This window comes from Triticum urartu, chromosome 2A (genome assembly GCF_056163025.1).
Source record: "Triticum urartu cultivar PI428250 chromosome 2A, HENAU_Tu73, whole genome shotgun sequence".
NCBI classification, from domain to species: Eukaryota; Viridiplantae; Streptophyta; class Magnoliopsida; order Poales; family Poaceae; genus Triticum; species Triticum urartu.
In genome coordinates, this window is record NC_141874.1 from 681,083,841 (window position 1) to 681,106,502 (window position 22,662).

The following is a 22,662-nucleotide window of genomic DNA, read 5'->3' on the forward strand; positions in this document are numbered from 1 at the left end:
AACAAACACTCAAGCAAGTTCCTCCCAACTATATATACTGCCAGGAGCCAACTGATTCAACCACGCTCTGGCTGAGCCCTCCAACATCAAGGGGAAGTGCTTCATAGCCACATTATCATTGCCGCCACCAATCTGCACGGCCACTCGGTAGTCCTCAAGCCAAGTGTCTGGCTTGGAATCGCCGGTGAACTTGCTGACTCCAATCGCCAACCTGAAGTTGGGAGGAATCACTGCTGCTCTGATGGCTTTGCTGAAACACTCGGGTCCTGAAACGTGCACCCTACTTCCAGTCGGATGATCTCTATCGTGGCCTTCTCTGTGAGCCCTGTTCCTATCAATCAGACCTTGAACAATGATAGATCTTGCATCAAAGCCTGGCTCTCTGGGGTCGACTGGAATTCTTCATTCGCCGCTGTGAGGGCGCCTGTCATCTTGCCGCTGAGGCACGTATGACCCACTCCTCAGAGGAGGCATGGGCACTCGACGACGGTCATCGTGGTCGAGTCGATGATCATACTGCTCGCGGTTCCTGTACTGATCTTGCCGGTGCCCACGTTCCTCACGCCGCGGAGGCGATCTTGGGTTGTGAGCAGATTGAACGGTATCTGCCACCACAGATCTGCTATGAATCCTATTCCGCGACCGAGATACTGTTGTGTTCTGCTCTCCCGCTGCTCGGAGTAAAGCCCGGATCTGCATCAAACCTCGGCCAGCTTCTGACTGGGAAGGTTGAATTGACTCTGCTATTCGAGCTGCAGCTGTGAGATTCTGGATCGGAGTTCGGTATACCCGAATCGGAGGCAGAAAAAGTTGTCGTCGACTGGACTCACGAACCCGCTGCCGAGCACGCTCGTCGAGAGCGCGCTGGAGGTTCTCCAGTCGAGTGCGCTCAACCAAGTTGGCCAGGCGCGCCTCCTCCAAGGCCTGGGCCTCGGAGGTTTCTCCAACGATAGGAGTGTGAAGTGCATCCATATTACGGCGGCGAAGCTCTTCCCTCCGCTGCGAAGCGAGTGGTTCGGGACGGTACTCCTCGTGGGCATGTGATGGGTCGCCGACGCCATCACCACCGACTTCACGGGTGAAGCCAGGAGGACAGCGTGGTCCATTGACCATCAAAACTTCCGCCGGGGGTCACTGCTGTCGCACTCGGGTGCAGTCTCGACGGAGCCAGTCGACAGATCGAACATGGCGTAGAGAGTTTCATCAGGCTCGATCGCCGCGATTTGTGGGGTGGCCAATTGGCGGGCCACCGCATGCCTCACCCACCGCTGAAGCCGCGATTGACCAGATCGCTGGCGCCGGCGAACAACGGAAAGCGAGGTTGCCGTAGGAGCCGACTGATACTGAGTCGACGGCTGCCGAAGAAGGACGCCGCGGACGCATGCGCGGAAGTGCGTCGCCCCGCGGACGGGGAGTGCCTCGACGTCGAGTGGAGCCTCGTGGAGCCAAGCGGAGTTGTCGGTGATGAAGATAAGCGCGCCGAGACGGATCTCGCGCCTTCAGCCAATCCTCCACCGGAAACCATGATGACGGGAATCAGAAAAATGACAACTTCTCCAACAAACTGCTAAGACACCTGCCCCACGGTGGGCGCCAACTGTCGTGGTTCTAAGACTGACAGTAGAATGGGGGGTAGGTATGAAGAGACAAGATCCTAGCTATGGAGTAGTTGTACACACGAATTTACGAGTTCAGGCCCTTCTTGGAGGAAGTAATAGCCCTACGTCTCGATGCCCTGGGGCGATCGACTGGATTATATGTGTGTGTGTGCGTGTGTGTTTACAAAAGATGCAAACCCCTGTCCTGGAGGAGGGGGTGGCTTATATAGAGTGTGCCAGGACCCCAGCTCCCCTCCGTTATGCGAGGTTCAATGTACATAAAGGTGGAGCGTTACAGGTAACGTTCGTATTAAAGTGCTATAAATGGTAGTTAAGGCTATGAGTAAACGCCTGACCGTTGCTGTGTAGAGTGGCTCCAGATCTTCTTTTTGTCGAGTGACTTCTGTGACGGTCGAGTGACATTGATTCTTCCGAGTGAAATGTCTCTGGTCGAGTGGATGATGGTACCCTTTGAATGCTGCTGGCTTTAGGGTGATGCCCTTGGGGAGGTAGTCTAGGTCAGACCTATGACCCTACCTTAGGTACATAGCTTCATCAGCTGCAGCTTGGGGTCAAGCTGGTGTTGAAGAAGGGGGGAATGTGATGGACGCAGACACGGGGGCCAAATCCAAAAGCACAACGAAGGCCATCCCAAGAGATACCGAAGGCCCAACCGCAGGTTCGACCCGTCCACCTGAGAGCTGGGTGGATAAGTGAGCATGCGGGTGTGTGTGTGTGTGAGGGCATCGAGAATCTGCTCTCTCTCTCCCTCTCTCGAACCCTACCTCTCCTACCCCCAACTCCCGTGTACTGCCATGGATTCGAGTTAATAGAGGTAGAGACCGTAACAATCAATTTTTCCATCATAGATACCATGCTGGGATAGTGATCTTTTTACGCATATTGTGATGAGATAAGCTTTTTTTTTTGTGATGAGATAAGCTACCATCGCTCGTCGACCGTGTCATTGTTTCTTCGTTTTGGTCCAGCAAATGGGATGAGGAGGCCAGATCCAACGGCTACGCCTGGCCGATGGTACGGTGCGCAGGGTAACCGAGGCCGCTCGCCGGTCGACCGACGCAGAGCATCGGCCAACATAAAAAAAAGGAACTCATGTCCCTGGACGGCCCACTTCTCAGTGATATATCAAATTAAGTTCGGAAGGAAACAAATATTTTCAGTCCACGCAGTGGACGACGCAGGCGACGAGAGCAGAGGACGACGGCCCAGGCAAAAGAGAATCCGAGACCGCCCCCTCCCTCCTCCCAGTAAAAAATCCACTACCGCCGTCGCCACGCACACCCACTTCTACCACGCCTTCCTTCCTCCTCTTCCCCTCCCCCTCTCTCCCCGGCGCAGCGCAGGCCGAGAGGTGCCGTACCGTACGGGGCGCTAGGGTTTACTCCGCGCGGCTCGGGATCTCGCGCCCCCCCAATGCAGCCCCCGCCGCCGCCGCCGCCGCGTCGCTGATCCCGTGGCCGCTCCCTCCGCCTCCGCCGCGGCAGCGCCGCCATGGCGCGCCGCCACGGGTGGCAGCTCCCCGCCCACACCCTGCAGGTCCGTTCGCGTTCGCCCTTCTTTTATGTTCGTCTGTGCTCGAACGCGCAATGTGCCTCCGGATCTCCCCGCCGGGGGACCGGAATTGTTTTCGCTTCGGCGCTTCCGAGGCCGAGAACCCCGCGCTGTGGCGTTTGAAAGTCTCCCTGTGCCTTGCCTGCGCGATGCTGGCGACTAGCGTGTTTAGGTTAGCACGAGAAGTAAACTACTGATGCGCGCTGTTCGTTTTGATCTGATGCGTTCCCCCATTTTTCGGTTCAATCCTAGTATTATTCCGTAGTTATGTGTGTCTGATGTGATGGACTGATGCATTATCTTTACCTGCATTTTTTTGGGTGCTACTGCGCGACTTTACTCTGTACTGTGTATGTTGCCCATTTCTGCTGTTCCGACGCGAACTAGTGCATGGATTTGATTTTCTTAGGTTTACCCTGATGCCATGCTGCTCGAATTTCACGCGGTGCTTCGTTCTGATCCCGTGCGCAATGGCGCGAGTATGTTTCTGCTCTAATCTGGCATTTTTCTCTGCAGACAATTAAACTGTTGTTTTTTTGTTGGTTTCCTCTTGGTCTCTTCTGTTCTTTGTCTTCGATGTGATGGGGGATTTTGGCCTTGGACTTTTGGAGTTGGAGTTTCGCGGCTTTGGCCGCCGCCGCCAACTCTGTTTGTTTTCTTGTCTCCTTCCTGTTTGCACAACCAACTCGCTTTAATTAGTTTTGCAATTACAGGCTAACTACAAACTGTGTGAGTTCCTTTCACTCGAATGCGGAACTTTAGTTTGTTTAGTCCTCTGTGTGTTGTCCCCATGGTATGGGTGCATCCGTGTTCAAAATGACGGGTTTTCAGTTCAATGGCGTTCACCTTGCTGTCCTGTACTGACATGGTATCCCAGCTTAATTGTATGCTGGTCCTGGCTAAACACATTGTATCTGAGTTCTGAGGGAAGTATCATTTTAAAGTGTGAGCCCTGTAATAAGAGCTTAGTAGTCAACTGAATTAGCGAGTATTTCACGACTAACGGTTAGATATTTTCACTGATTCTTGGCTTATGACCTGAGTTATGGAGGACACGACGCTTGGTCTATGCATCTGCTCCTATCAAGCGTATCCTCTCTTTACTTGAGAACATCCAGTTAGTAATGGCTCTCTGGTACATGTACAGACCGAATCACCCTGCTTACCTTCATCTGATCGTCTTATCTCCCCTTCCTCCTTAAATTTGAGATAGAAGTTTAAAAGATCAAGCAAATAGGCAAAGGTCTTTTTATCTTTGATCTTGTACTAAACAAGAGATCTGCAATATCTGAGCAAGCGTGTTAACTGGTTATCTTGTGTAAAATATTAAAAAATTCACATGTAAATTTGATGGTTTTATGCACTTCAAATGCTTATTGTTTATGAAAAACCTAGGGTTAGGAGTCCTTAGTTTGCTTTCAGCTTTTTGTGGAGGTTTTGGTCTTGCTTTTCTGCTCAACCTGTGGCGTCTTGGTTGGATTCACACTTCCTTCATGCTGGTGTCACCACAAACTACAAGCTGTTTGATTTTTTGAAACAAGTACACTCCGACTCCCCAGGCCATTACTCATTAGTCAGATTAAGGCTGATGCTAGCTACTCTGGCCTAAGCTTCCTCCTTGAGCTGTTTTTATTTTGTCTAGTTTTAGCCCTAGTGGTGTTTGTCAGTGCTCGGTTCACGTTATGTTTGGTTGGTTGTGACCTGTGTTTTCTTGTTGATCATTCGGTCGATGTTTTCATGTCCTGACACTCTTTCTTCTTCTATAAATGTTTGAATGCAGTTCTCCTTCATGGTTCGGAAAAAAAAATTGAATGGTGATTTTTTTTTTGGCAGGTGGTTGCTATAACAGTGTTCTTCTTGCTGTGTATAGCATTCTATGCTTTCTTGTCTCCGTTTCTTGGGAAGGACCTGTATCAGTATATTGCAATCGGTGTTTATAGTTTTCTGGTAAGGTTCCACTTCCTCTATTTTTATGCATGGATTGAATCCTGGAATATATTTCATTTGATATGCCTCTTGTATCTGTTTCTGTTTATCAGGCTTTATCGGTACTGATTCTATATGCTAGATGTACTGCTATTGATCCTGCTGACCCTGGCATCCTGATTAGCGTCAATGGTGCACTAATCTATAAATCAGAAGGTATGTCCTGATACCTGATGAAACTGCTATTGAAGTTCAAATACTAATACATCATCCTTTTGATTAAAAGCAAACGTAGACACTCAAGAAGAAGCTGGCAAATCAGGATTGGAAGCCAACGAGGAAATCAGAAAGCATAGATCATGTTTAGGAACTGGTTGTTTTTGTTGTGCTATTTTTAAGAAAGAGGATTGTCGCAAAGAAGATGAAGCTTACCAACAAGAAAATTATGCTGAGGAGGCACTCTTTTGCACCCTTTGCAACACAGAGGTACCCAGCAAGCAGAATATATCATACTCAAGAGTTCGGACTTCGGATGCATTTTATTCTTTTGTTATAGCCATGGTAGTTCTGGAAAATGGATGCAATGCAGATGCTTGCATCCATTAATTAGAATTTACCTGTTTCTTGAGTCCATATCTATTTTACATGAATTTAAATGCTATAACTGATATATTACAGCACATGTTAAAGAAGTCTGGTATAAAATATATTATTGTTTATGTGTGTGTCACTTGAAAATTTTGTCCATTTGCATCATAATGTTTACTCCCTCTGTTCCAAAATAAGTGCCGTGGTTTTAGTTCAAATTTGAAAGACCACAACACTTATTTTGGAACGGAGGGAGCAGTATTTAGGCACTTCTAAGACTTTTGGGAACAGGCAATACACAGGGTTTAAGGAGGGACTCCTTTGTGATATACTTTCTGTAATAAGTTAGTTGCATCTGCCTTTGTCGTGTACGCAGCACAGTTGACATGATGATATAGAGACATAAATGCCCAACACAAATCAGCTAAGTTAGCATCGATGCAGTAGCTTGTAAAAGAAATCCACAAGGATGATTAAGGAAGGATGCATGCATGAGATAATTCCATAAATTCTGTTTCTGTTGAAAATAAGCATAAAGAAGCAAACAGGAGTGAGGCAAAAGGACAATGTTTGGAGATTAGATCTGTTAGTCATTGGCAGCTACAATTTATCCTGTCATACTATTTTATCTGTTTTTGTGCTTCTGCAACATTGATAGATTCGGAGTAGAACATTTTATGTCTGCTTGCAACAATAATAGAGTCCTTTATGTTTACGCAAATGTGCCGTTATTCTTAACTTCTATTCGTATTGAAATGCCCTTTCCTTTGTGTATTGATGCAGGTGCGAAAAAATAGTAAACATTGTCGGAGCTGTGACAAGTGTGTTGATGGTTTTGATCATCATTGTCGGGTAGGTGCCATGCTGAAGATTATGTATTTCATTCAGTCTTTCTACCCTTTCTCCACAGTTTGTTGGTGTGGATTTTCTGCTCTCTTATTTGTCCTTTTTGATGCAGTGGCTGAACAATTGTGTTGGAAGGAGAAATTATATGACTTTTTTGTGCCTTATGGCTGTGAGTCTTGCTTGGGTATGTAGAATTACCATAGGAGTGTGAAATTTGATGTCCTGAAAGCATTTTTCATGTTTCTAATTGTACATTTTCGTTATGCATAAAGCTTGCGGTTGAGTGTGGAGTTGGTATAGCTGTGTTTGTACGTTGCTTCACTGATAAAGCAGCAATTGAAGAACAAATAGGAGAAAAGCTGGGCTATGGTCTTTCACGAGCGCCCTTTGCAGTCATTGTGGTAAATGTTAATGCCTTTTTCTTATCTTGTTTTGAGGCATATAGCTGTACCTTTGGATTTCACCGTAATTACTTTAATATATCCATCTTCATTGAGCGGTCTTTGTAAGGTGCAGAATCAAATCAGTGGTATGTGGTGTAGTATTGCTGTTGATCTGAGGCAGGGTGTTGACTTAGTAGGAACACTTGAACGTAATTTTATTTTATTACATGAGGACAGAACAGAGTTTCTAACTCTGTGCAGCAGCAGTTGTACATAAACGCTGCCACTGCTGCAAATTAGAGTAGTAACTTGGCCTTTTTGCCCCAAAGGAATAATTTATGATCACAATGGCATCATTTTGCATGGTTAGTACTATTTGAATTATGTATACTGACATCTATTTGGCCATATAGTACAGTACTTTAAATTGAGCTAGTTAGTTACCTTTCAAGCAATAATAACTTGTAATCGATCACTGCATTGAAGTATATAACACCATAGAGCTAGTCATACGATAGTCAAGCACTGTATTAGAGTATATGACATGGCTAGCTCAATCTTAACTCAATACATCCTTGGCTTCAGGCCCTGAGTACAGCTCTTGCTGTGCTTGCTTCAGTGCCCCTGGGGGAGCTGTTCTTCTTCCATATGCTATTAATCAAGAAGGTTCGTCACTTTGCTATTCCTTGTCAATACTGTACTATAATTTTTGCAAGGAATTGATTATGATACCGCTTTGTTACAACCATTTTTCAGGGCATCACAACTTATGAATATGTTGTGGCAATGAGGGCTCAGAGTGAACCTCCTGGTCTCTCTGTCAATGATGAGCAGCAAAGCTTGCCATCTTCTCCCATGAGTTCTGCACCAACTGCTTTCAGCGGGAGCTCGTTCGCACGGCACTACAAAGGTGCATGGTGCACTCCACCGCGCATTTTTGTTGACCAGGTGTGTTTCTTATCCAGTGCTACGTCTAGCCTTCTAGGCCGTATCAACTGTCTGTAGTTTGCTAACCAAAATCAACTTTCCATAGAGTGAACTGTCGGGTGTTTATGTTTCTATCACTGGAAGCACATCAATTTGCTGTGCTGTTTACTTTTCCAATGATGGGATTATGCTTTCCACGTTAATAAATCTTATCAGAAACCTGCACTGTTATGTGCAAGATGTGTTCTGTCCATCATAATCGTTTTCATTTCGAAGTTGAATTTTTCTCCTACTTCTTTGGCCTATTTTAATCGTCTGTATCACATCACAGGACGAAATCATTCCACACTTGGGACCTGGGCGATTACCTTCAACTGTTGATCCTGATAGCACAGACCCGGTCGAAAGAGCCAAACAACACGCCAAGCGCCAAGTTCGCATTAACCCATGGAAGCTGGCAAAACTGGATTCAAACGAGGCCATGAAAGCCGCAGCAAAAGCCAGAGCCTCTTCATCCGTGCTGAAACCGATCAATAGCCGTTCCCATTACGACGCCGACCAGTGCTCCAGCGATAACCTCAGCTGCAGAAGCAGTGTAATGAGTGCTGATACTAGCAACCACATCGACACTCGGTCTGGCAGGAATGCTCCGTACAAGTCCCCTTATCCACCCAGCATAGCAAGTGCAGATGACATTGAGCTGTATCCTCAGACACCCAGCAGCTTCCAGAGCAACTCGCGGACTCCGACGCCCATTGCAGAGCACCATCCCTCGAAGCATTTCAACCCAATCTATCAGACATCAGCCAACAGGTCCCCATTCTCAGCCAAAGCAAATGAAGCGGCTATACCAGAAGCCAACAACGCAAGGAGGTTTAGTGTGCCGAACACAGATAGATCTCCTCGGTCATCGGTTTACTGGGATCAGGAAGCTGGCCGGTTCATGTCTGCGCAGGCAAACCAGGGACCGAGCTCTCGGGTAACCCGGCCCGACCTTCTGTACACCGGTCAGTCTATATTCTTTGGTGGACCTCTGATGACAGATTCTGCGACGAGAAGTTTCAGAGACCCTGGCGGCTCGAGCCAGCGCTCCGGTGTGTCTCGGCCTCACCAGCTCCCCGTGTTCATTCCCGCTGATCCCCAGAAAGATCACCTCCCCAAGTTGCCATGAAATGAACTGTTTTCGGAGTATCCGCGCGAAGCACCTGTTTCTCTGCTTCATGGTGGCATGATGCAATGTATAGTTCTCAGTTCTTGCATCAGACCTTTTAGGTTATGATTTTGTGTCAGCTAGGTGGAAATTGAAATTAATTTAGTAACGATTGTAATACAGAATCATGAAGTCTCTTTTGTTTATCAAGGAAAAGGATGTCTAAGCTGTTGGATGAGAAGGGGATAATCGGATGAGGGTGTTGGTGAGGGGATAAGGGATAAGGATGTTATGCGTGTTAGATACACCTGGTCGGTTGGCCCCAAATGTTAATCCGATTACTACCAGAAATGTCAAGAGTCCCTTTTTTCCTTTCTGGCCATCTTCTTCGATGGATTATTAACCTTTTTAGCAGATTTGCTAAGCCTGAAATTTCAGTCACCTAAAGTTGCATCTTGTTTAGATGGAACCTGTACTTTTATCTGATTTGCTCATCCTAAGTGGCTTGAATGTTTAGTCACCTAAAGTTCCACCTGGCTAGCCTAAACCTGTGCTTATTTTATTGGATTGGGGCTAATTCCTACTTCCTCTGTAGTGTCAAAAACGTTCTTATATTATGGGACGGAGGGAGTAATTGTCTAAAAAAAATTCAGTGATTCAGTCACACTAAAGTTGCACCTTGGTTAGCCTAAAATTGTACGTCTGGGATCATGCAACTTTAGTGCGAGTTTCCGTCTGAGGTTTATATATGAAGATAAATGAGATGGGAATGGTTGGATGTTGATCCTAACGCTTTTAAAAAGCGATAGAGATATATATGAATATTTCAGGCAACTTACAGCGACACTCCCAATCAAGGATGTACTCACCTTTTGGCAAAAAAAAGAAGACAGAATGCACTCACCTTCTGTCTCACTCTCAGAATATATCATAAAACGCGTTTTGACTCGTTAAGACAATGTTTTAACCAACAATTAGTTTGTCATTTCATGTCCTTGTGTGATAGTATGATATAAATATAAACACCGTTAGATTCGTATTTAAAATACCTGTGAGTACAATTTTTATTTTTTAAGTCACGTGCTTGTCTTAACACACTGGCGTCTGGCGGAGCTATGTTGAGGGCGGGGAGGGCTCAAATGAGATTTTTTTAGCAATTTAGGGTGTGTTTGGTTTATGCCCAAGGTTGCCCCACCAAAATATTGGCTAGCCAAAATATTGGTTGAGGTTTTGGTTGCCAATGATTTGGCCAACATTGGCAAGAAAAATGAACTAGAGTTGGCTAGAGTTCATTGGCATGCCAAATAATTGGCAACCATCCAAACAAATACCAATCATTTGGTCATGACCAAAATTTTGATAGGGTACACTTTGACCACAATTCAAACATACCCTTACACCCCAAAAACCCTGACTTAACAGAGCAAAGTATTTGCGCAAGAAAAGAAAAATCAAAGTAGTGCGTTTGATATCGTGAGACGTAATCGCATAACTTTTCTGTGGTCGCTTGTGATATGCCGACCATCCATCCAAGCAAGCAATCCAGAATCCAGACCCTTCACCCGCGGACTGAACTGTCCGTCTCCGTCAGTCTATCTATCTAAATCTACGTATCTCAGTGGCTACAAGCCTACAACCTACAATCATATTTTACGGTCCGCTTTCGCACCACTTTCTGATGAACCCGTGTGATCCGTTAAGTAGGAGGATAATCCAGTAAGTGGATGTGGTGGCTCCGCAGGTTTGGTTTGGCCCCTTTCAACTGGCCGGTCGGAGCGAAAGCGCAGGTGCCTGTCACCCGAGAAATGGCCTTGCCCGCGGGCGACAGCGACGTTTCCTTACCGCGGTGATGCGCGGACGGTCGCCGCTGCTGCGCTCGTGGCGAAGAAAGAGAGGAGCGGCCGCTTCCCCCTCCGTCCACTCGGTTCGGTCGCTCATCGTCCGGGTTCTACGTATTTTGTATCGGTTTCTGGGTGCGACCCAAACAAAATCTTGAGTAGGTGTCAGCGCGAGTGCCGCTCGTCTCGTGTAATCGTGTGCATCGCTCGCAAAATATCTCCCGGGTTCGGTCCCTCGCCGCTGGTAACCTTGGCGTGGTGTGGACGAGTGTGTACGTGCACGCGCGGGTGAGACGCAACCGGCGTCAGCGCCGGAGGTGTGATGCGTTCATGCCGCCACGTTCAATGAATCGCGACGGGTGCCGCGCATGCACCGGCACGCATGACGCGCCGCGCCGATACACGGCCGCGTACCGTGAACTTGCTGGCGCCGGCTGGCACCGAGGTCGCGCGAGCCTGCTACGGTCACCTGGGATGGGAGCCGTCCGCGGAGCCGGCCGTGCCAGCGCGGGCGGCGTGACGGCGGAAGGCCGTCTCCGGACGACACCTCCCGCGGCTTTCCCGGCGCCGCCCGGCGATAAAGACCGCCGTGCGCGCACGACCCGGCCCCGTTTCCACCCTCCGCGGTGCACCGCGACGCAAAGGCAAGGCAAGCGTTTCCCCTCCGGGCAACAATGGAAAGGGCGACAAAAGCCCGATAAAAATCCGGCAAATACACATTCCGGCTCCCGCCCAAGAAAAACTTGCCGGTCACTGATGGCGACGTGCCTTCTGGCCGGTGGCGCCTTTATTCGGAGGTTTCCTCCGGGCCGTCCGCTGGTCGAAACGCGGGGCCGAGAACGGGAGGCCGGATTGGACGGTGGCGCACCGCCCCCGGCGGAAGTGGAAAGTCTGCAACGGAAAACGCTGGAGGTGACGTGCACCCATCGCTCCGGAATACGCCGGGGCAAAGGAGCTCCCGTTCGGGGTTCTCGGTGCGGCGCACGCACATGGCCCGGCCGGGGCCGGAATACGCTGCCTTTTTATTGCCGTGGCGAGGACGGACCAAGGTTTGCCGTGCAGTGCTGGCTGGTGCCCGATCGATCTCTATCGTGGCACCAGGCGTATTTTTCTTCTTCCGAAATCTTATCGAGTATCGAGCGTTCGAGTACCGGGGACGTGTGCCGGCTCGTGCCACAAACGGAGCTCACGCGTGCTCCCCGCTTAATAACCCGCATCCCACATTCCCACCAACCAAACTCGTATATGAAGGATAACGTTTTGTATGAAATGAATGTACCTCACTGACAAATAAAAGGCAACCCCACTGAATGCTACGTCCCCGCATTAGCAACACCAAGCAATATCGGCGTGCTCATCCGAGCAAATTTCAAAAAAAAAAGTAAAATTATCTTCTTAAGCGTTTCCAAGATTTCGCAAATGCAGAACCGGATTTTAAATTTCCTGTTTTCACATCTAACGGATCAGTTTTGGATAATCATAAATTCTACTCTCTCCGTCCGTAAATACTTGTCATCAAAATGGATAAAAAGGGATGTATCTAGACGTATTTTAGTTTTAGATACATCTCTTTTTATCCATTTTGATGACAAGTATTTTCGGACAGAGGGAGTACTACGTATTTCTAATGATTCGACAATTTTTGAGTGCCGTGATATATTGAAGTTTAGACTTATTATGGGAGATTTTAATGTAGCTATTCCGGGAAACTTTAACATACCAATTCCGATAGACTGCGCCTCTTGTAAGAAAATTGAGAATTAGATGACTCTATTTATGGGAATAGTTAGGAAAAGACATTTGGTGAAGTCCGCAAATTAAATACAAATTTTAAATGGATAGCGCGATCGCGCGTGTGAAAACATTTTTTTCAAAAATCTTATCGAGTATACCGAGTTTTGAGTACCCGCGACGTGTGTCGGCTCGTGCTACAAAGGGAGGTCACACGTGCTCTCCCGAACACGTATCCCACCAATCAAACTCCTTCATAGGAAGGATATTATTTTGTACTCCCTTAGATCATCTTCAATAGAAGATGTATATTTGAAGATGTAAAAGTAGGTGTTGTATAATTTACATCACCAAAAAGTGTGTTTTACATCTCCAAAAAAGTCTCAACTTCAATGAATGATGTATATTTGGTGATGTAAAACTTCTACTCCAACACATGATGTATTTGAACATGCAAAATTAGCTCAACTACTACATCATTTCAAACATAATTCAAATATAGCAAATTCGTTTGAAGCAAACATAGTTCTTAAAATATAACTAAACATAGTTCAAACTACTGCATCCATCAAACTACTACTACTCCTAGTCTACTCGTCATTGCTCTTGAACTGCTCCCACAACTCCTCCTTGCTGGGGTCGTCGCACTCATCGTCCTCCTCCTCTAAGGCATCCCAGTCCGACGAGTCAGACTCGACAGGGATCACCGTCGAGGGGTCGACTTCCTCCTCTTTCTTCACCGCCTTCTTTTGCTCGGCCTCGCACTTCCAGAAGAACTTGCGCTTGGCATGGACATACTTCGGATGCTCCCGCGCGAATCTCACAGTTGCCGCCTAGCTAGTGGTCTGGTGGGCGGACAGGCGGTGCGGCGGGAGGCGTGGAGGTGGTCGCGCGGTGGGAGAAGAAAAGGGGAAGTGGCGGTTGGCGCGCGACTGACATTTTACATCACCTGGGGGATGGAGATGCAAATTTACATCTCCAACTGTTGTATTTTACATCACTTGGAGCAGGTGATGTAATTTTTTTTACATCTACATCATTTGTTGAAGGTGTGCTTTTAGGCCTTTGAGATGTAAAAGTTAGTTATTTTTGCTTATACATATTGTATTGGAGATGCTCTTAGGGAGTATGAAATGCATTTGATATTTAGTGGGGTGGACCCACTGACAAATAAAGATGACCCCACTGAATATTGCAAATACCCCTACATGTGCAAGGAATAGATGACTTCGTGGCATGAAATTATACAAGGTCAGGAACATTCTCTGTTATGTCTACTTACCATAGGGAGTTTGAGCATCAATTTGGTGGCAGACTAGTGCGGCCTGATGGCCAAGGAAACGTCCATATTAACCTCATATGGAAAAATAGCACGAACCTATGTATCCCTGGAAAGAGCAAAGCATTTCATTTGGAAGGTTCTGCGAGGGTCTTTACCTTGCTACAGAATATTAGTTGGGCATCATGTCCCCTGTATGACGTAGTGTCCAATCTGTAGGGTGGGGCATGAGGATATTCAACATAGTCTATTCACCTATCGAAGGGCAAGAGATATCGGGAGAGATTTGGGAGTGAATGAGATAGTGCAACATGCAGTGGCTCAAGATAAATCAGGATCGGTCACCCTGGAGATCTTATCAAGGCAGAGGGGGGCTCGAATGAAATATCGAACCTTGAACTGGTGATGGTGGCGGCCTGGTACATATGGTGGCAAAGACATGAATTCGTCAAAGGGGAGACAATCCAGATGCTAGAGCGAACAACTATCTCCATATGAGTACTTGCTACTAACTATGTCAGAGTCTATATTCCAAATCATAAAAAATAGACTCATGAATTTATGTGGAAGAAGCCTAGAAAGGGGATGATCAAGATAAATGTGGATGCGTCGGTTTCTGGGGAGAATGGAGATGGTGCGACTGGAGCTATAGCACGAGATGGCCAGGGTAATTTTGTTGTCGCCACAACCTGGTTCCTACCATCCGTGACTTCTGTGGACTCAGAAGAAATTCATGCCATTGGAAATGGGTTATATTTGGTCGGACAGATTGGATGCAACAGTGTGCAAGTTGAGTCAGATTGCAGCTTTGCGGTGGACACAATCAACCATCCTGGTAGCTACCAGGGGCTTGACGTTGCAATATTGGAAGAGTGCAAAGAATCATCAAGAGATTTTGGTAAAGTGATTTTCACACACCATTTCTGGGAAGCAAATGCCATGGCAGATGGATTAGCTAAACAATGTTATAGCACTAGATCTCCTAGTTTTTGGGATTTGTCTATCCCTAATTTTATTTCTTTCATGCATGTAAATGACCTATCCATTATGTGAGAAATAAAGTTTTTTGCTGTCAAAAAAAGATGACCCCATTGAATGCTACTACCTCCACAAGGCCGCCCGTAATGGGAGTAACATAACTAGTATCATGCATGACGAATTTTGATGAAGTGGCACAGAATTAAATGAAGAAATAGAGAGTTGAGTATCATATCATGATACCGTATCATAATAAATATTGTATTACTATGCGTGTAGGATGGTAATAATTAAGGTCACGTATGATACTATGCATTACGAAGATAGTATCATATACTAGTATCATATGCATGATATTAACTTATAATACTATGCACTACAGGCAACCTAACTAAATTCGAAAATCTTGACGTGGTTTTAGTTCAATGAATTATTTGCGATTGGAGGGAGTATAAGAGCAAGTACAATAGAGTTATATAGACGGGCTATAAGAGATGCCTAGTTAGATCAGAGGAGAGGAGAGAGAATAGAAGTGGACTACAAACTTAGGCCAACTCCAACAAGCCGACGCATTTGGTCCGCATGTGTCCGTTTGGGCTGAAATGAACAGAAGTGATGGGCCAACGCGAGACGGGTGCGACGCACATCCTCTCTGTGTCTGCCTTGGGCTCACGTGTCGGCCTACCAACCACCACACCAGTCATATTAAATGGCACCCACCTACCTCGGGCCTGCATGCCAACGTCTTTTTTAAATGGTAAGCGTCTGTGTAGGAGGGGGCAACCTCATGAAGGAAATATGCCCTAGAGACAATAATAATGTTATTATTCTATTTCCTTATATCATGATAAATGTTTATTCTTCATGCTAGAATTGTATTATCAGGAAACATAATACTTGTGTGAATACATAGACAAACTAAACGTCACTAGTATGTCTCTACTTGACTAGCTCGTTAATCAAAGATGGTTATGTTTCCTAACCATAGACATGTGTTGTCATTTGATTAACGGGATCACATTATTAGGAGAATGATGTGATTGACATGACCCATTCCATTAGCTTAGCACCCGATCGTTTAGTATGTTGCTATTGCTTTCTTCATGACTTATACATGTTCCTATGACTATGAGATTATGCAACTCCCGTTTGCCAGAGGAACACTTTGTGTGCTACCAAACGTCACAACGTAACTGGGTGATTATAAAGGAGCTCTACAGGTGTCTCCAAAGGTAAATGTTGGGTTGGCATATTTCGAGATTAGGATTTGTCACTCCGATTGTCGGAGAGGTATCTCTGGGCCCTCTCGGTAATGCACATCACATAAGCCTTGCAAGCATTGCAACTAATGAGTTAGTTGCGAGATGATGTATTACGGAATGAGTAAAGAGACTTGCCGGTAACGAGATTGAACTAGGTGTTAAGATACCGACGATCGAATCTCGGGCAAGTAATGTCGGGACCCCGATCCTATGTCACACCGATCTAGCATGTAACACTTCATATCACTTTGTGGCCTCACGCACGGTATTCCCACGGGTGCCACCTTACCTGGCCCGGGACCTTTGCGCCTTTTGGCTCACGTATATGATAGTGTCGCTAGCATCCATATGACAGAGAACCCGGGCCGACATGACTAGTCGTGAACCCAAAGTAGCACTAACTTACAGGGACATGCATACATGTATCAACCTCGAGCATGTCGGTCAACAGCGTATGAATCCGGGCTGTAGCACTGGGCTAACAGGACTCCGGGAACCCGGGCTGTAGCAGGCTAGGCAGGACTCCGGATGTCACCGTGTGACATTTCCCCGAAGGAACAGACACCGGAACGAAGTGAATCACATGCCGGCCAGTCGAGTGTTCCGGAGCAGTAGTGCTGGGCTAGCAGGACTCCGGTGAACCGGGCTGTAGCGGACTACTATGGCACATGGAAGCACAAGACTACATTTCCCCATAAGAGAGGCTATCAGAGGTAAACAACTAGGTTGTCAGATCCCACACATAGCAATACACGTTACACGTACGCATAACATGCAAGTATGTGCTGTACATCATGGCATCACAACATAACTCAAACTCATATAGATAAAGGCCCAGAAGAGCCACATATCATTCAATACAAACAGGGGTCTCATGACCCATCATTCAGAGCATACAAGCAACGGAAGCATTACATGTCTGAGTATAGACAACTACAAAGGAAAAGACTAAGAGGCCTGACTAAACACGACCCTCCCAAGGGTACAAGATCGTAGCTGGGATACAAGCTACTCGTCGAAGCCACTAGTGTAACCAAATGCAAAACATAAATAAGCAAACGTGAGTACAAAGGTACTCAGCAAGTCTTACATCAGAACTATCTACATATGCAACATTATCAACAAAGGGGGTGGTGGAGTTAACAGCAGCAAGCCAGCTTTGACTCAATGGCTAATCTATACTACGAGTATCAGAAACTTCTTTGAGGTGAGAAGACGCACACGAGTCCACATATTCACCATATCAATACTCCACTATGGATCCGTTCCCGTCTTCCTACGAGAAGGCCATCCATAGCACTCACGCTTATCTTGCGTATTTTAGAGTATCCACTTAAAGTTGTCTATGTACTGCATAAGTTCTCCAAGTTTCCATATCCGAGGAAAACGGCTATTCGAATAGATAATGTTGACCCTGCAGGGGTGTACTTCTTCACACACGCTCTCGCCACTTATAGCCATGTACACGTCATGTACCTCGGCAACCTTCAAGCGGAAGCCGGGCGAGGGTGTCGGCCATGACCTGACTAACCACACAAGTCTCTCGTCCAGGTTTATCGCCTATTCGGGTTCCATCCGCAAGGAGATCCGGCCGGGGTGTCGCTCACGACCCCAAACGATGTGTGCAGGGTTCTCAAGCCCACCATCCGGGTGCCACTTGGTACACCGTGCCACGGTGCCTAGTCTGTCCCAAGCCCGTCCCGTCGGACACCACCTGGTAGACAAATAGCACTACCTACAAACACCAGAAACTAGTTGCAACTCCTGGACAGAGATTAAGCGGATTAATAAGCCGAGAGGGGCCGGATAACCGGAACCCAATGTGTGGTAGTAACTGGACTTGGATAACATACACAGAACTCAGTGCTTAGGGACGGTTCCAATGAGACAACCACCATGTACTCCTACATGGCCTCTCATCGCTACCTTTACCAAAACGTGTTCACACACTTAGCCCTTTATCGGTAGGACATGTTCACCACTCCGATTCATTTCCGATGAATCAGACCTGACACAACTCTAAGCATAGCTGGCATAAAGAAATCAAGCATGGATGAGTAGGCACATCAAGGCTCAAGCAACTCCTACTCATGCTAGTGGGTTTCAGCTATTTACTGTGGAAATGACAGGTCATGCAAAGGAATGGGTTCAACTACCGCAGCAGAAGTAGCAGTTTGAATCGTTGTTGTCCTAATGCAGTAAAAGGAGCAGGAGCGAGAGAGTGGGATTTTATCGAGATGCTCAAGGGTGGTTGCTTGCCTTATAGATCCACGAAGAAGCACTGCTCCTCAGACAGGTACTCGGGACACTTTCCGGAGTAGAACCTATCGAGAGGGAACGGTGCCGGCAATCAATAAACAACCATATGCAACAATATGATGCATGAAGATGACATTTCAAAGATGCTATGATTTGCCCTAATGCATCTAGTATCAATTTGGTTGAAGTCCATATGAACCAAGGGTTCATATGCAAACCCCAAATTAAGTATATAACATGCCATTATTACGTTTTCACTTATACAGCAAGTATAAGTTGGTTTTTCATGCATGTAACTGGCATAAATGGATTCCTTGCATTTTTCTGATAATTTTTCATATATAATTTATTTGATTTGGAGTTACGGTTGAACTACTATGAATTTTAGAAGTTTTAACTATTTTCTACAATTCTCTGAATTATTTAAAATCCAGAAATCAATTACTGCGTCAGCGTGACGTCACAGAGGCGTCAGCAGGGCTGACCAGGTCAAACCTGACGTGTGGGGGCCACACGTCAGTGACACTGGGGTTAACCCCGGGTCAAACCCGCGCTGACCAGGGTTTGACTTGACTCTAGGGCCCACTGTCAGCGGCTGGTGAGGTGGCTAATGATGGGGATTAGTTCTAATGATCGTGCCACGTCAGCAGTCGCCGGAGTTCGGCCGGCGACGACCAAACCGCGCGACGGTGCTTCGCCGGAATGCGCTACAGGCGGCGGAAGAGCGCGCGGAGACCACCGGGGCGTAGCCCGTCGTCATCCGCATCCAGTGGAGCATGTGGGATGAGCTGGGGAGGCCGGAGCTCGCCGGAGCGGAGCTCAGGGCGGCAGCCGGAGTTCGGCCTCGAGTGGGCGCAGTGCTGCGGTGCACGGGAAGGCAGGGGGAGAAGGGGGAACCGACGCGAGGCTCACAGTGGACCGGAAGAGCAGCTCAGCGGGCTCGAGAATGCGCTGACGGCGGCGAGCGGCGACGGAGATCCACGGCGGTCGAGAGGTTGAAGACGACGGAATTGATGGCGAAGCAGAGCTCCTGGCGATGTGTGGCTCGACGATGAGGACGAAGGTGACGAGGCGAATCCCTGGGGCACGTCGGGGAGGCGAGAGGGAGGCGGTGGCTGCGGCTATGGCGAATGGCGGTGACGGGCTCCGTTCGGAAGCGAGCAGAGAAGGGGGAGAGCCAGGGGAGAGGATGGGGACGAGAGAGAGCGAGAGAGAGTTGGGGGATCGCGTGGCGTCCTCAGGGCGACGGGGAGACATGCAGGGAGGCAGGAGGTGGCCGGCGCGCGGCGAGCACGCGCCCCTGCCTCCTGGCGCGAGGAAGGTGACGACTGGCGTGGCCAGTTAGCTGGGCCGGCTTGTTGGGCCAGAGCAGGTGGGCCGCCAGGTGAGGCCAGGTATGATTCCCTCTCTCTCTCTTTTATTTTGTTTTCGTTTTTCTATTTTCTGACATTTGTTTTGTATCTAAAAAAAATGTTAAAACATTTCCATAAATGCTGAAAATAATTGTGGCATCTAGATATAATATTCTAGAGGCCCTCACCAATTCCCAACATTTTTGGAGCCATTAAAATATTTATATAATTTAAACAGCTCCAAATCAAATATTTATACATTGATTCAAAAATCCAAAATGTGTAGTAAAAATGTGCATCACCTCTGGTTGTTGTTCCCAACATTATCCAAAGAGCATGAACATTTTTGAATAGCATTTTGGGTTAATTGAAAATCCATTTTAAAGTTGAACCTATTTGAATTTGCTTTGGTGCTAGGGTTTGAAACATCCCCATTTCAATTTCATTTGAAATTTAAATATGATGCACAAAGCAAGCCTAGGACCATACCAGAACTAGGGATGTGACAGCTAACATACCGATGACAAAGGGAACAACGTATGTTGTTATGCGGTCTGACCGATAGAGATCTTCGTAGAATATGTTGGAGCCAATATGAGCATCCAGGTTCCGCTATTGGTTATTGACCGAAGACGTGTCTCGGTCATGTCTACATTGTTCTCGAACCCGTAGGGTCCGCACGCTTAAGGTTTCGATGACAGTTATATTATGAGTTTATGAGTTTTGATGTACCGAAGTTAGTTCGGAGTCCCGGATGTGATCACGGACATAACGAGGAGTCTCGAAATGGTAGAGACATAAATATTGATATATTGGACGGCTATATTCGGATACTGGAAGTGTTCCGGGTGATTTCGGAGAAAAACCGGAGAGCCGGAGGGTTACCGGAACCCTACCGGGAGAAGTAATGGGCCATATGGGCCTTAGTGGAGAGAGAGAAGGGCAGCCAGGGTGGGCCGCGCGCCTCCTCCCCCCTGGTCCGAATTGGACTAGGATAGGGGGGGCGGGGCGGCGCCCCCCTTTCCTTCTCCCTCCCCACTTCCTTCCCCCTCCTAGTAGGAGTCCTACTCCTACTAGAAGGAGGACTCCTCCTTGGCGCGCCATAGGGCCGGCCGGCCTCCTCCCCTTGCTCCTTTATATACGGGGGCAGGGGGCACCCCTAGATACACAAGTTGATCCACGTGATCATATTCTTAGCCGTGTGCGGTGCCCCCTTCCACCATAATCCTCGATAATATTGTAGCGGTGCTTAGGCGAAGCCCTGCGACGGTAGTACATCAAGATCGTCACCACGCCGTCGTGCTGACGGAACTCTTCCCCGACACTTTGCTGGATCGGAGTCCGGGGATCGTCATCGAGCTGAACGTGTGCTAAAACTCGGAGGTGCCGTAGTTTCGGTGCTTAATCGGTCAGGCCGTGAAGACGTACGACTACATCAACCGCGTTTTTCTAACGCTTCCGCTGTCGGTCTACAAGGGTACATAGATCGCACTCTCCCCTCTCGTTGCTATGCATCACCATGATCTTGCGTGTGCGTAGGAAATTTTTTGAAATTACTATGTTCCCCAAAACCTCATTCACTTCTCCTTCTGCACTCCAGTCCACATCTAGCCACGCGTGCTCCCTCATCGCCTTCCAACTTTGAGCTCCACCGCTACCTCTAGGTTTTAGCTTGACCATGTCTTGATTTGAGCCATAGGATGAGGAGGCGACCATGGTCATTAGTGATGCGGCCACCCCGATTCCGAGGCCTTCACGCCTAATGTATATTCCCGCTTCCCCTACCCAATTTCGCTTCAATGTTATCCATTCATTGTTACGTACTCCCTCCATTTTCTGATAAAAATGACATATATATCCCCCCTTCTCCATGAAAATAGTGCCAAATCAGAAAGTGTTGTTCCACGGTGAAAATATCCCTCCTCAAGAACTCAATCACACGTGAGATATGGAGGATGCATGCCTTGTGTGCAGGAATGCAGTCGTTTGCTTGTCTGGCCTCAACATTAACACATGCCTTGCATGCATCAATGTGTAGCGTCGGTTACTAAAACTAGGAGTCCCACATTGCCATGATTTAGGCGAGTTTAGTTTTGAAATTGTGGTTGATTAGGGTTAAACTGGGCATGTTTCGATTATTTCTTTCGCTCTTGGCCCTCGCAACAAAAAATTCACGCCCTTTCAAACCAAGTGAGTTAGGATCACTTGCTTAGTTTATTTTTCTTGTCGGATTGGACTTGGACAGTGGCGGAGCTATGTTGAACCGGGGGGGGGGGGGTGCTGCCACCCTACCTTGGATCGATTCCTGAAGGAAAAAAATTAAGGAGGGCTTAGATTGGAACATTTTTAGCATTTGTCCCCCCCAAACACTGATGATTTGTGTTTCACCCTCCAGTGATTTTCGGCTAGCTCCGCCACTCAACATGAAGTTGATCGACTTTATTTGTTGTAAAAATATAGGTGACACATCTGAATGCAGTTTCATACCTGGGTTACTTCTACCATGAACATACATCTAGGGGTTTATGTCGTCAAGATTTTAATATTAGCTTTGTTCACTGTCCACCACATGTTAACCGGGGCCCTCCCCCGCGAGAAGATAAATTGATATGGTTTGTAAGGAAAACCAAACTGAAAAATCTTATAAAGCTACACCACTTAAAGGAAAAATGGACGTAAACTCCACATGCCTCACTACCTACCTAATGTAGGTTTGAAGTGTTGCCATGTGTAATGAACACACAACAAAAAGCACTACAACCATCAGCTGAAAATTAGGGAGGATAAGACTGGATAGGAAAGGTTTTCGGCCTCCCTGGTTCCAGGAAACACGGAATGCGCACCCCGAGCCAACACTACTCATTTGATGGTCACACACGAAGCTCGTGTGCAGTTCATCATGCTTACATATGATGTTTGCGTGTAGAATGAGGAACAAATAAGGCCATTGCACGTAGAATTATGTCATTACTA

The 22,662-nt window shown here is 47.1% G+C and overlaps 1 protein-coding gene across 1 annotated transcript; it reads left to right on the forward strand.

Moving 5' to 3' along the window:
- The first annotated feature begins 2,823 nt into the window (after window positions 1–2,823).
- On the forward strand, window positions 2,824–9,225 carry LOC125539675 (protein S-acyltransferase 21). The gene is made up of 10 exons (XM_048703183.2): window positions 2,824–3,155; window positions 5,004–5,117; window positions 5,210–5,312; window positions 5,383–5,582; window positions 6,468–6,536; window positions 6,643–6,714; window positions 6,803–6,931; window positions 7,499–7,579; window positions 7,670–7,861; window positions 8,172–9,225. The coding sequence occupies exons 1-10, from the start codon at window positions 3,111–3,113 to the stop codon at window positions 9,009–9,011; spliced, it is 1,845 nt and encodes a 614-aa protein (XP_048559140.2). The 5' UTR covers window positions 2,824–3,110; the 3' UTR covers window positions 9,012–9,225.
- The last annotated feature ends 13,437 nt before the right edge of the window (window positions 9,226–22,662 follow it).